The sequence below is a fragment of the Ursus arctos genome, unplaced genomic scaffold, assembly GCF_023065955.2.
Source record: "Ursus arctos isolate Adak ecotype North America unplaced genomic scaffold, UrsArc2.0 scaffold_9, whole genome shotgun sequence".
In the NCBI taxonomy this organism is placed as follows: Eukaryota; Metazoa; Chordata; class Mammalia; order Carnivora; family Ursidae; genus Ursus; species Ursus arctos.
The window spans coordinates 54,840,086-54,854,052 of NW_026623111.1; the positions used below are offsets into that span (position 1 = coordinate 54,840,086).

The 13,967-nt window shown below is 36.3% G+C and overlaps 1 protein-coding gene across 10 annotated transcripts in view; it reads left to right on the forward strand.

Moving 5' to 3' along the window:
• SLC4A4 (solute carrier family 4 member 4) overlaps positions 1-5,295 on the forward strand; it is a 351,418-nt gene extending 346,123 nt beyond the window's left edge. For all 10 annotated transcript variants that reach the window (XM_026510000.4, XM_048211820.2, XM_044388202.3 and 7 more), the window contains 2 exons: positions 106-185; positions 899-5,295. In XM_026510000.4, coding sequence (XP_026365785.1) covers positions 106-149 — 44 coding nt within the window. In that variant the 3' untranslated portion in view covers positions 150-185; positions 899-5,295. The remainder of the gene's footprint in view (positions 1-105; positions 186-898) is intronic.
• The last annotated feature ends 8,672 nt before the right edge of the window (positions 5,296-13,967 follow it).

The following is a 13,967-nucleotide window of genomic DNA, read 5'->3' on the forward strand; positions in this document are numbered from 1 at the left end:
CTTTCCCATTGTAGTGCATCAATTTTTATGAAGATTTTTATTTTTACTCTAATTTTATACATTTATACGTACTGTTCACGACTTAAAGAAATTTTTCTTTTCCAGGAGAAAGATCACCAACATTCCTTGAACGCCACACATCATGCTGATAAAATTCCTTTCCTTCAGTCACTCGGTATGCCAAGGTAAAGGACAACTCCATGTTTTATGTTGTTCTGTGGGATGATTGCCCCACAGAAATGTAGTCCATGGTGGATTATTGGCAGAACACCTTGTTTTCCTTCCTATCTGCAACCTATCTTAAATCAATTACTCAATCCCAAAACCTTGCTCCAGCTTTTATGTAGAAAATACTCTAAGAGACCTACTATACTTAGAAGTAATGGCAATATTCAGTATCATTAAGGTAAAGCCCAGGATCAGTGTTTGCTTTTATCGTTTCCATATCATCTCTGATTTAAGGGATAACTGCAGTTTTCTGGCAGCTGTCCAGTAGTTTTCTTCCCTAATCTTAACACGGCTCTAGACATTTCAGATCCTCCTTGATTTTCCAAAAAACAAAATCTCAGAACATTTTCTTTATGTAGGTCTATTTGTCCTTTGATTTCTGACAGTAGCAACCACCTGGCAGTCCTCCTTCTTGATTTTTGTGTTTTTTGTTTTTCTTTTTATCTAGGTGTGAAAATTTATGAAATTTTCTGCTTGAATCTCTTGACTCTTTTCTACCTTCATCCCATTTAAAAATGTTTGTATTTAATACAGAGAGAGTAGATAAGTATTTAAAGAGAACAGAGGACACATTCAGCTTCTGCACCATACACATACATTTAACAGGTGATAAAGGGAATCTGATTTACTTACTATTTCTTTTCTCTTCTTTTTTCCCTTTTTTCTCTAGTCCTCCTAGAACTCCAGTAAAAGTTGTGCCTCGAATTAGGATAGAACTTGAGCCTGAAGACAATGATTATTTCTGGAGGAGCAAGGGAACAGAAACTACATTGTAACCTGTTTGTCTTTCTTAAAATGGACAGTTTTTGTTGTTAACGTTCTTGGGTTTTGTCTAGTTGTTTATTTTTTAATTTTTGTTTTGTTTCAGTTTTTGGTCATTGGCCAAATGATATAGCACTCACTCTGCTTCTCTCTTGCATAGGTAAAATCAAGACAGTTGTGCACCGTTCCTTAAAAACATCTGAAGAATCCCCTTTTCATATTTTCAGATGTGTCCTCTGACAACCAAATTCCTTTGTCACTCAAGAGACGCACAGACCCTGTCCTTTTCTTTTATTAAGCAGAGGGCAAAAGTATTAAGGATTTTGTAACACCTTTGATTAAAATATTGAAGGAACTTACAACTTTAGCTTTGGAGCTGTGCTTACTGGCTTGTGTGTCTGTCTGGTAGAAGAAACCCTGACCTCCAGGCAGAGTCCCTCCTTGCTTTATAGAGCTCTCCAGGACTGGAAAAAAGTGCTGCTATGCTAACTTGCTCTTGCTTGTAAGCCCTAATCTTAGAGTTATCAAAAGAAGAAAAACTAAAGGTACTTTACTCCCTGTAGAGAAACTATTGCCATCATTGTAGCAAGTGCTGGAATATCCCTTTTTCCTATGCAACTTTTTTTAACCCTTTAATGAACTTATCTGTTGAGTACATTGAAGAATATTTTCTTCGTAGATTTTGTTGTTTAAATTATGGGGCCTAACCTGCAACTTATTTTTTGTCAATTTTTTAAACTTTTTTTTAATTACTGTAAAGAAAATGAATTTTTTCCTGCAGCAGGAAACATAGTTTTGAGTAGTTCTACCTCTTATTTGTAGCTGCCAGGCTTTCTGTAAAAATTGTATTGTATATAATGTGATTTTTACACACACATACACACACACAAATACACAATCTCTAAGGTAAGCCAGAGGGCTAGATCAGATTAAAAACACCATGTTTCTAAGCCCATCCATTTTTCCCGTTCTTTAAAAGAAACTTACTGTTCTATGAAGAGATTGGGGGAGAAGGGAGAAGCTCCTATGTAATGGGAATAACTGATGTTTTGATAATAGTGATATCCGGGCATAGATGCTAATTGTATTACCACGTCGATGTCCTATGCAGTATTGTTAGACATTGTTTTCATTTTGAAATATTTGTGTGTTTGTGTATGTACTCTGTGTGTGGCTGGTGCACATATGTGCGAAGTTGGAAAAAGACAGAGTGAAGGTAGGCAATGGGCAAAGTTATCCAGCCCTTTGTGTCAGTTTTCATAAAACCCAAAACCACATACGAAAAATCCATCAGAGGTCTAAGAGACTTACTATTATGCAAATGAGGGTAAATATATTTTATTGCCAGATTTCGTCATTGATCCAAGAGCTCATATTTACAATACAAAGTCCATAGGAATATTAATAGACAATTTACTTATCTATACAGTGTTTATGGGAATGCAGCTAGATCTGCAGAGATGTGTGTGTGTGTGTGTGTATACATATATATATACACACACACATACATATATACACATACACACATACATTTTAACAAGGCTCACACATGTTTTTAGGATGAAAGGCAATTATTCTTTATGACTGGGACATTTAGAATATATATATATGTATGTGTGTACATGTATTTCAAAGTACCATATTGAAAATTAGGCCTTTATTAACCAAATTTAGCATGTAATTGAAATGTAATATTTTTAATAGACTGCATTATGTATTGTGAATCTGCATTAAAAATAACATTTTAAATATTGAATTCATAATTTTGGATTCATACAACCATATTTGTGATCTATCTAAACTCAATATATATAACTAAAACAGGTTGTTGGAGGAGTACCAGAACCAAGATGAAACCATGTATTTTGGTTTCATAATATGCACATAGTGACTATCACTCATTCTTATATTAATTAAATTATAATTCTGCCCTCTTAAAATTTTGATTATAAAAATTATATTACCCTGAATTAGCTGTTACTTTTATAGTATGTGATAATCTTAAAACTTTAAATTTTATACAAATTAGACATAAGTGACCTGCAATATTTTCATTAAAATGGAAGCAGCAAATTACGTGTTATTTGTTAAAACCTTACATGCCAAGTTCTGGCATCACATTTGTATTTAGAGCTATCCTTAAAATTATTCTATTATCTAGTTTTCATCATTACTCTAATATAAAACTATAAGAAGCTTTTCCTTTTCCGTTACTAAGGGAAGCATCAATAAAATGTCTAAAAGCCACGCGTAGTAAGTTTAGCCTAACCTATGATCTTGTTAAATTAAAGACACTTTTGTTCACTTTTATAAAGGCCCTGGATGTAATTCTTTATTTTTCTGATCATGAATCAAGTATTTGAGGATTTGTGCCTCTCTCCATCTCTTTCAAAGAACTCCTGGAGCAACTTAACTCAATATTTCGGCCTTTGAGTAGATCTAAAGGCTGTCGGCACCTCCACTTATGATCCATATTCTGGACCAAAGGTTGAAACCCATGATATGAATGCAGAACACTATCTTCCGTTTGCTAAAAGTCACAGTTAATATCAAACCCTTTCAATATTTTGGAACCTAGGGAAGCTTTTAAAAAATCATTACCTTCAAAGGAACAGGAGTAGTTACCAAACAAGCAAATGGAACCTGCAGTCCATACAGAGCTACCAGATCACCTGTATTTTAACTGAATTTACTCATTTTCTGAGAACTAATTAGATTTTGGGATGGTTTTGTTTCTATGTAAACTGGACACACAGAATACAGTCAATGGAGAATTTTTTTTTTTACCAAGTATCTTTCCCTGATGTGGATACAGAGACATGAAATATTCAAGTTGTTAGGAGTGCAAGACTAAGGATATACTCAGAAGATGTCAAGCAGAAGTCCTGTGATTGTACAAACTTACTGTTGAAGAGATCACTGGGCCAAGAGTTGGCCTTATCAAAGGAGCATAAAGGCCTCTGGTTTTGCATTTGAAAGAAAAATCTCTTGGAGACACTGTTTTCCTTGATAAAGATCACTCTTTTCTACTGTGTGAGACAGTGACTTGGAATCTGAACTATTTTCTGTGTCACCGGCAGTAGTGTTCCTGCCTCTTCTTCCAGTCAAGCAGTGGAGTGGGGGTGGGAGATAGAGGCTTCAAGATGTACAAAAACAAAAAACAAAACCCTCTCTGATCAACCCCCACCTCAAAAAATGGGGGTGGGGAGAAGTGATTATCTGCTCTCAGTAATTCGGTTTGTGTATATGTTATGCACACGCACCAACACACACAGAGTTAATCTTTTATCAGCTATATATTGCTGTTTAATACAGAGAACGATTGTCTTCCGAGTTTTTGGTTCTTTTTTTTTTTTTTTTTAACTGTGTTAAAGTACTTGAAATGTATTGACTGCTGACTATCCTTTAAAAACAAAACAAAACCATTTGAGTTGTATTACAGAGGTTGACATTGTTCAGGGATGGGACAAAGCTTTCTTCAATTCTTTTCATACCACTTAATGATTTTGGTGCAGGAACTTGAGATTTTCTTATTTATTCCATGATATTTTGCATCCACTCTTCACAGCATGAGCATAAAGCCCAGTGGCACCAAGTGGCTGAATACAATCAGATGATACTTTATAGCACTTGACTGTCTGAAGGGCCTTGGGAGTTTTCAGATGGTGATTTCATTGAGCTTCATTGTAGCCTGAGATAAAAAAAGTTGTATGACATTTGCTAACCAGTCAAGTTGTGTTTTGACCAGAAATTTGGATATGACCTATTTCTTAGCTCATTTCTCTGTGCTCTATGGGTACATACAAAAATCCTGAATTCTGTTTCCCAGGCAGATAATTGCAACTCAGGGCTAAAGTCATCCAGTGAAACTTTTAGAGCCAGAAGTTAACTTTGTCCCAGTCCTACAATGTGAAAAGAGTGAATAGTTGCCTCTTTTTAGCCATTTTCATGGCTGGTACATATCTGTACACCTTACTTTTCAGAATCAATACGCACTTTCAGATATTCTTATTTTTATTCTCTTAAGTCTTTATTAACTTTGGAGAAATGATGCATCTTTTTATTTTAAATGAAGTAGATCAACATGGTGGAACAAAATGATAAAGAACAGAAAACATTTCAATATATTACTAATGATTTTTTTCCAATATAAAACCTAAAATTCCTATAACATAGTATTTTACAGTTTTATGAAGCTTTCTATTGTGACTTTTATGGAATTAAGAGATGAAGAAGATGAGATATTTTAGCATTTATATTTTTCAAAATTAAATGTATACTTAAAATAAAGTAACTTTATGCATTTATGAGTGTCAAGTGCTTCTGTTCAACTCTTCAAATAATTATTAAGTGCCTGTTATTTTATTCATTGGGTGTTACAGAGAATACAAAGATTTGAGTAAGTTAGAGTCTCTGACCTCAGGTGGCTTTTTAAAACTTGAGGTAGGAGAATAAAATAAGTGTCCAAATTATGTAAAATAAGAGATTGGAAGAATTATCTATTCAAGTATTAATGAAGTAAAATCATGCAAGGGTTCAAAGCAAAAAAAAAAAAAAAAAGTCCAACTAAGAGCAATGGAGCAATGGAAAGATCAACTAATGAATGGATAAAGCAGAGGTGGTATATCTACACGATGGAATATTATTCAGCCATCAAAAAAATGAGATCTTGCCATTTGCAATGACATGGATGGAGCTAGAGAGTATTATGCTAAGTGAAATAAGTCAATCAGAGGAAGACAAATACCATATGATCTCACTCACATGTGGAATTTAAGAAAGAAAACAGATGAACAAATGGAAAGAGGGAAAAGAAAAAAAGGAGAGAGGGAAACAAGCCATAAGAAATTCTTAATGGTGTCAAACAAACTGAGGATTGATGGAGGAAGGTGGGTAGGAGGTGGGCTAGATGAGTGATGGGTATTTAAGGAGGACACTTGTGATGAGCACTGGGTAAGCGACGAACCACTCATCTCCACTCCGGAAACCAATATTGCACTGTATGTTAACTAAGATTTACTTAAAAAAAAATGAATGGATAAAGAAGATGTGGTGTGTATATATATATAATGACATATTACCCAGCCATCAAAAAGAATGAAATCTTGCCATTTGCAATGACGTGGATGGAGCTAGAGTATTATGCTAAGTGAAATAGAGAAAGACAAATGCCTTATGATTTCACTCATGTGGAATTTAAGAAACAGATGAAACATGGGAGGGGAGGAAAAAGAGAGAGAGGGAAACAAACCATAAGAGACTCTTAATGATAGAGAGCAAACTGAGGGATGACGGAGGAAGGTGGGTTAGGGATGAGCTAGATGGGTGATGCGTAGTAAGAAGAACACTTGTGATGAGCACTGTGTATTGTATGTAAGTGATAAATCACTGAATTCTACTCCTGAAACCAATGTTACACTGTATGTTAACTAACTAGAATTTAAATAAAATTTTTTTAAAAAAACAATGGAATGGTTTCATTATAAAAGTGTTGTTATTCTTCTTTTATGAAGTTAGTGAAATATAAAACACCATTTTCTTAAATCCGGGATGATGCAGATAGTCAATTCTCAAAGCAAAAAAAAAAAAAAAACTGCTAAGGGGTGCCTGGGTGGCATGGCCAGTGAAGCGTCCAACTCTTGGTTTCGGCTCAGGTCATGATCTTGGGGTCCTGGGATCAAGCACCATGTTGGGCTCTGTGCTCAGTGTGGAGTCCGCTTGAGATTCTTTCTCCTTCTCCCTCTGCCCCTCCCCCCACTAATGCTCTCTCTTTTTCCCTCTCTGTCCAAAATAAATAAATCTTTTTAAAAACTGCTAAACATAAGCAATTATTAAAAAATAATTATGCAAATGAATAAAATCTTGGAATGGTACTCCTCAGAAGAACATGACACATGCTTCTTCCTGCTGGGCCTATTCAGGCTTCCATGCAATATTTACAATTCTCCAGGAAACTTCAGTTCAACCCCAAGTTATAGTCAGAGAGTGTTGGTTGGTTGCAGGGGGTGGAGAGCAAATGGAAAGGATGAGAAAGAATCATTGGTAGCAGTTAAAAATACATTGAAAAAATGAGACAGAGACATTAACCATAACAATCTTTCAATCTGGAAATTTACTATAGAGGCAATAGCTCTGATAGTGGTAGCGGTGACGAAAATGGGGTTTGGATTTTATCACTGAGCTGGATGAAGCAGCAGAAGCCATACTCTGAACTGACAATATGGGAGAATTTGATTAATTCTTCAATGTACCCAGAGAGAATTCTAAATATTGTCATGTATAATAATAACTGAGTCAGAAACTGGGATCAAATTGTATTTAGTATGTTATGAAAAAAGGCACTCCAGCAGCTCTTCATTATGCTACTTACTTCACCTGCCTGACCTACCTGAGAATAGCGAAATAAAGGGCAGAGGCCTCTGAACTACCAACTAGGTGTCTCGAGGTCTAGGCACCACAGCTTCAACACCATAGTTTTGGAAGAACTCAAATCCTCCTGCAGAATCTAGTTACACTTATTTTATTCAAAATGCTTGAATGTGTTAAGCTTGGTCATCTGTGGTCTTCTCAGAACACAGGACATGAGAAATAACAGAGAAAATTACTGATAGGAAACTGAGTTAGCAAAAATTAATAGCTTCATCCTGGTAGGAAGAGAGAAGATACTTTTAAAACTATAAAATATACTTAAGAATTTAAGAATCAGGCTATTTAGAGGGCCCCTAGGTGGCTCAGTTCAGTTAAGTGTCCACCTCTTGGTCTCAGCTCAGGTCTTGATCTTGGAGTTGTGAGTTCAAGCCTGGTGTTGGACTTTTTTTTTTTTTTTTTCCCCAAGTAGGCTCTGTACCCAGCTTAAAAAAAAAAAAATATTTAGTACAGAGGCAAGGACACCACAACAAGTCTTAAAGACAAATGTATTGATTTTATATTGAAATTATTAAATTTTATATGTCTTGCCTATTGAAAATATATACTCCTTATTCTGCCTCCAGGATCTTTTTTTTTTTTTTTAATGTAAAACTGACTTCTGTACAAATTGGTGAACCAAGATTTCTCCTTTTCAAGACTCCATTAAAATGATTGTAAAAGAATAAAAAAATTATGGAAGGTGGCACAAGTGGACTAGAGACACCCACAGATTCTAATGATGAAAGGCAAAGGCATGTTTGGCTGATGAAGCAGATTGCAGGAAGCTGCAGCTTAGAACATGTGCAGAGGAGGATGCCGTTAATGCCATGGTTGGCCAAGAGAATTTCAGTAAGTCTCAGACTCAGACATTGCAGGTAGGGTCAGGGTTGGGAATGGGAGGTGGGGCTAGCTGAGAATGGGTATTAACAGGATTTGTATATATGTATATAGCATCTCCTCTCCTACCTCTGCTTGTCAATCAGCCTAATGCCCAGCTCTTATCCTTAGATTAAAAAAAAAAATCAGAGTTCTTTTCTTAAGATAATTGAACAAATTGCCTTTGGAAAAAGTGGGAACACATCTTAAAAAAAAAAAAAACCTAAAAAACCTCATCATCTGACATTGATGAATAATTACCTTTCTGTACACTGAGGCAAGGCCTGAGAGTCAGCAAGACTCACCTATAGGCAAAAAGTTCCCTGTCCAATATATTTTTTCTCATTCTAAAATGTGGAGATACATATGGACAGTAAGAATCACAAAACATGTGAAGAAATCCTTCAAGCTTTACTGAGAAAGACAAAGATTAATAGAAAAGATTAATCCTATGAAAACAAGTATTTCAAAGACTGGAAGTGAACTTTAAAAAAATCATTGTAATTTGCTTTATACTATTTAAAAAACACTACCTGTACAAAATTTGAACAGGATAATTTAAAAGAAAGGATAAACGAGAATACTTGGAAATTTAAAGTACCATTCCAAATTTTTTTTTAACAAATTACAGAATAGTTGAAAGACAAAAGTTTATAAAATATCCCAAAATAGAGAATCAAAAAGAAAAATGTATTATAAAAGGCAAAAGGTATCAATCTATAAAATTTTCTCAGAAATGAAGGTAGATACACATCTTCAGATGTAAATCTGAATGGGCAGAACGACAAATAATTATATACACATAACATTGTGGAATTTCAGGTAACCAAGAATAAAAATTTCAGAAACACAAGAATAAGAATATCTTAAAATTTTCCATAAGAAGAGGCCTCCTACAGAGAAATCCAAACCAAAACAACTGTCTTTTCAACAGCAAAATTGGATGCTAGAAGATATAGTGCAATGTTGTAAAATTTCTGGAGGAAAATGATTTTAAACCTAAAATTCTAGATGCAAATAACCTGTTAATAAAGTGTAAGGCAGAATAAAATATTTAGAAACCATGAAATTCCAGTTTATCTTCCCACTCACCTGTTCTTAGGATATTACTCAAGAATATACCTCACTATGAGTGATTCAAGTGAGAAAGAAAGTCACAAAAAACAATCAACTCAACCTTGTTAAATAGTAAAGTCCCAGAATAATATGTGTGCATCAGGCATACAGAGCAACCAATCAAAACTAAAGCAGAAGGATGGAAGGCTTTGGGAAAGGCCATAGAAAAAGTACTCCATGGAATGGCTCGAATGACTGGAAATTCAAAAAACTAGAGTATAAGATGAAGGCATCGAAAAAAAGGGCAATTAGAAAATTCTGGAAAAATGAAAGTTGTACAAGAAAGTCATGGACCAAATATTAAGAAATCAGTCCAAATTGGAATAGAAGGTAGTAGACGTCAAGGAAAAAAATGCACTGGTTTCTAAGAAGGAGTAAGAATCTGGAAGATATTGGGGATATGGTAAAGAAAACATGTTATTTTCTCAAAGAGAAAAAAACAAAAGCAATCAGAAACTCTAGAGAAAAAATTTTTAAATACTATATAAGCAGTAAATACTCCAAATATGTAGTAGACTCATGTTTTGAGCTATTGATGGAGTATAAGGAAAGAGAATTGACTTGAACTTGACATTCTCCTTTGAGTGACTCAGGTGTAATTATACTGGATTTGTAATTACATCCCACTACTTGGGTCTATTAGAATATTAACATAGCCATAATGTTAACATAGAATTATAACATAGTCATAATAATGGAAATATATTTTTTTATTTCAACATTCAAAAAATGTTACTGAACCAGGTGCCAATGAGATTACCCATGACCATGTAAAAGGCAGCTGACAGAAGTTTGGGCAATAGGGATGAGAAAGAAAAGATGGAGAGAAGTGCAAGGATGTTGTGTCCATCAGCAATGTGTTTGGACAAACTAAACTTTTAATTTGGGCTTAAATAGTCTGGGGTTAGGTAGCTTCTGGATATTGTTCATTGTGTAGATGCTTTCAGAGCTGGCATCTCCGTAATTCTCTTGGTTGTTTCATTCATGTTCAAAGAGAGCTGTTGCATTTTCGGAAACATCAGAACAGGAAGAAGCAGGGAGATAGACAAAGGGTTTTCTCTTGGCTGGGCTTTGTATTTGGGAAAGGAAGCTCTGACCTGCAGGCTTCTCCTGTGTCTTGTTGGGTAGATCTGAATCACCCACCCACCACGTTTACATCAATCACTGTCTAAAGGGAATTTGATCAGCATCTTCTGGGGCTTAGTGTTGGGGTCTATCCTTCCTGAGCTGAACGTATCTCAGTTTAGCACCTGAACAAATAAATTGGAAGTGGTGTGATGTGGTGGGAAGAATGGTGGATTAAGGGGGAAATAGCACCGTAGTATGTTCTGTTTTGAAAACAAGCATCATCCAGTACTGGGAATGCTCTTGTCTTCTTTTACCCTATATAACCTGACCTTGTATGTCAGACTGACCTGGCAAAATTTAGCTCAGCTGGGATGATTTCAAACATTGAGATTCAGTGATAGAATTGTCAGGGTGCATCGGGTTAGCATTAACAGTTATGGAACTTCAATTATTGATTAGGTTTCTCAACTGGCAGACAACAGCTGACTTGGGGTAGAACTAGAAGTAACTATGAATTAGTGGATTAGTGACTAGATAGGCTGTTTTTAAAGGATCAGCTTTTTGAAGGGCGAGACTGTGAGAGATGCTATGATTAGAAAGTGCTGAGTCTATTTTTGATGCCATGATATACATATTCTCCTACTAAATATGTAATGTAATACAAGAAGTATCTTTTTATACAGTGCTTCTAGAATACTGTGTGAGCTGACATCTACAATATGAACACGAGTTAGGTTTAACATTCAATATCTTATTTATTATCTAAGATGGGAAGCTTGAGTATTCCATTAACAAACTGTAAGACAATGCTGTTGGGTTATTTATGCATCTTTGTGAAGGGCGACACTGGTAGGTTACATTTTCTTTGAGTGCAGTGCTCAAGAAATCCAATAGATGTGTCAAACACTTGGAACAGCTGAGCGTGTGGGTGACTTATATGGAAGGATGCAGTGGTTAGGTATCAAGGCTTTGGAGTCTTGCAAAACCTTCCGAGTTTCAGTTTCTCATCTGTACACAGAGATAATAACAATATAGTATTTATCTCCTAAAGTGGTTGTAACAAGAAGCACATGTAAGATATTTAGTATAGCTCCTGTCAAGAATCATATCCCTTCTATTCATATTTCAGTAATTCAAAGTATATAATAATTTGAATAAAGCCTGAGATGAATTGTATATGCATGATTGCTAAAAAGCTGCTTCCAAGCAAATTAATACTTTTCTTAAGATTTGCATAGAGAATTTCTAAGCTACTAGAGAATTAACTGCTTTCAAACATTTAAAGCACTTGTAGAGTGACTGTCCCCATAGAAACAATTAATAGACTAATTATAAAGCTCCCCCATCTATTCATTAAAGTATATTCCCTGAAAACCTCCACTGGACCATTATTTATTTAACAATCACTTATATAGTCTCACTGTGTGGTCAGCAATGTTCCCGATGCTTTACAAATATTAATCTGTCCTCTTAACAACCCAATAAGAGAGGTACCATTAGTTTTCCATGTTATAGTCAAAGAAACCAAGGGATAGAGAAGTTAAGTAACTTGATCTTTTTTTCTTTTTTTTTAAGATTTTAATTTATTTGACAGAGAGAGAGACAGCCGGCGGAGAGGGAACAAAAGCGGGGGAGTGGGAGAGGAAGAAGCAGGCTCCCAGTGGAGGAGCCCAGTGCGGGGCTCAATCCCAGAACACTAGGATCACACCCTGGGCCGAAGACAGATGCTTAACAACTGAGCCACCCAGGCGCCCCAGTAACTTGCTCTTAATTGCTGTCATGCTGCAGGGCACTTCTGAGCACTTCTTCAGGACCCAGGCTCTCATTCTAGGTGTGTTGGCTGCTGACAGTCACAGGTGAGTCCTTCCTCAGAAATTTCTTTTGGTCACAGGAAGCTGCTTTACCCAAGGTTATTCCCCTCCCTCGAGAGCAACCCACATCCAATCCCCCTTAGCTCAATTGAGGACATCTCTGAAAGCCATTCCAGCTACTGAGCAACCATGGGGATCAGCTGCAGCCTTGTTGCAACTATGTCATACTCCAACTATGTCTCCACTCAATCGTGTTCTCCTCACTCCGTGTGAGTGTTCATCCTGAGCGCACCCTCCAATAAGTCTCCTGCATGGAAATCTCTGCCTCCGAGCCCATTTCCCAGGAGCCCAACCTAAGACAATCATATATCTAGTAAGTGGTAGACCTGACTGTAACAGTCTAGCTCCAGGATCTCTCCCCTTAACCACTAAGCTATGCTAATACATAGTAACAATTTGCTTTAATAATATGCTTTGTAAAGTAAGTTTTCACTTAAGAAATATTCCATAAGACTGATTTTTTAGTAATCCATCTTACTTCCCTATTCACCCAGGCAGGCAATGTTGTTGATGCTGTTCCTTTTCTGGATAAATATTCTGAGATCTTTTAGCTCTATTATACCCTAGGTCCCACTACAATGACAAGCCAATGGACTCAACAAATGGCTGTCTGACTAAGATGACAAATAGATACCTTTAGTGGTAGTTTAGAAGCCAATAAATGGGAACAAGCTCTACAGTTGAGGCTTCTCAAATCCTCTTAGGTGCTCAAGATATTTGAGTTTCTGTGACACCATGAGAGTAAATTCAGTTTTCAGGTTCAAAACAAGCACAATGTGCTGGTGGTTCTTCTAATCTCTTACAGTAAGTTTTCCATCTGTTGGGCAGTTCGTTAGGAATACTTCTTGATCCCAAGCCAAAGTGGAAACCTGTTGAGCTAAGCTTCCACAGGTCTCTTCCCAAACACAGTGATGTCATGAGAACCCAAGAAAGCAAGCCTCACTCCCCCAACACTACATTTTAGTACTTATTGTTGTAGCACAATAGAGTGACTCATGTTCTCAACCAACAGCCGAAGCATCTGTCGGGTGGGGTGGGTGTGACAGGGCTCAAGTATATCTTTTAAAAGTTCAATATGTTCAGGAAAGCTCCAAAAGAGGAAGAAGAGCCCTAACAGTTAGCTCAGGAAAAATTACATTGAGAAGCAAGGCTTCAAAAACTCATAGGCTTATAACAACAAAGGTTTATTTCTGCCTTCTGCAGAAAGTCCATTACAGGTTGGCTGCAGCTCGGCTGCCTGTCAATTTGCTTCACAATCCAGGGTGACGGAATACCCCCATAGGTGGATATAGCTGAATTCATGGCAGAGGGAAAATAGAGCACAAGAGAACCACGGATAACTTCTGCTCATATTTCACTGTTTCAAGCAAGTCACATGACCAAGACTGAGGTCAACAGGGAGGGATACATAATCCTTCCTCAAGGATTCCTTCCTCAAAGAAAAATGAAGAATAGTATAAAACATAATTTAACATGGTCCCAAATTTTATTCAGAAATTCTGCTCCCCTCCCACTGTACACAAAATACACTCATTTCCCTCCCAGAAGAGAAAAACCCAAAGTTCAGAAATAGCATCAAGATGAAAGTAAACCACTTGGGGATTGTCTTTACTACATCAGGTCTGAGTGTGGTTTCTC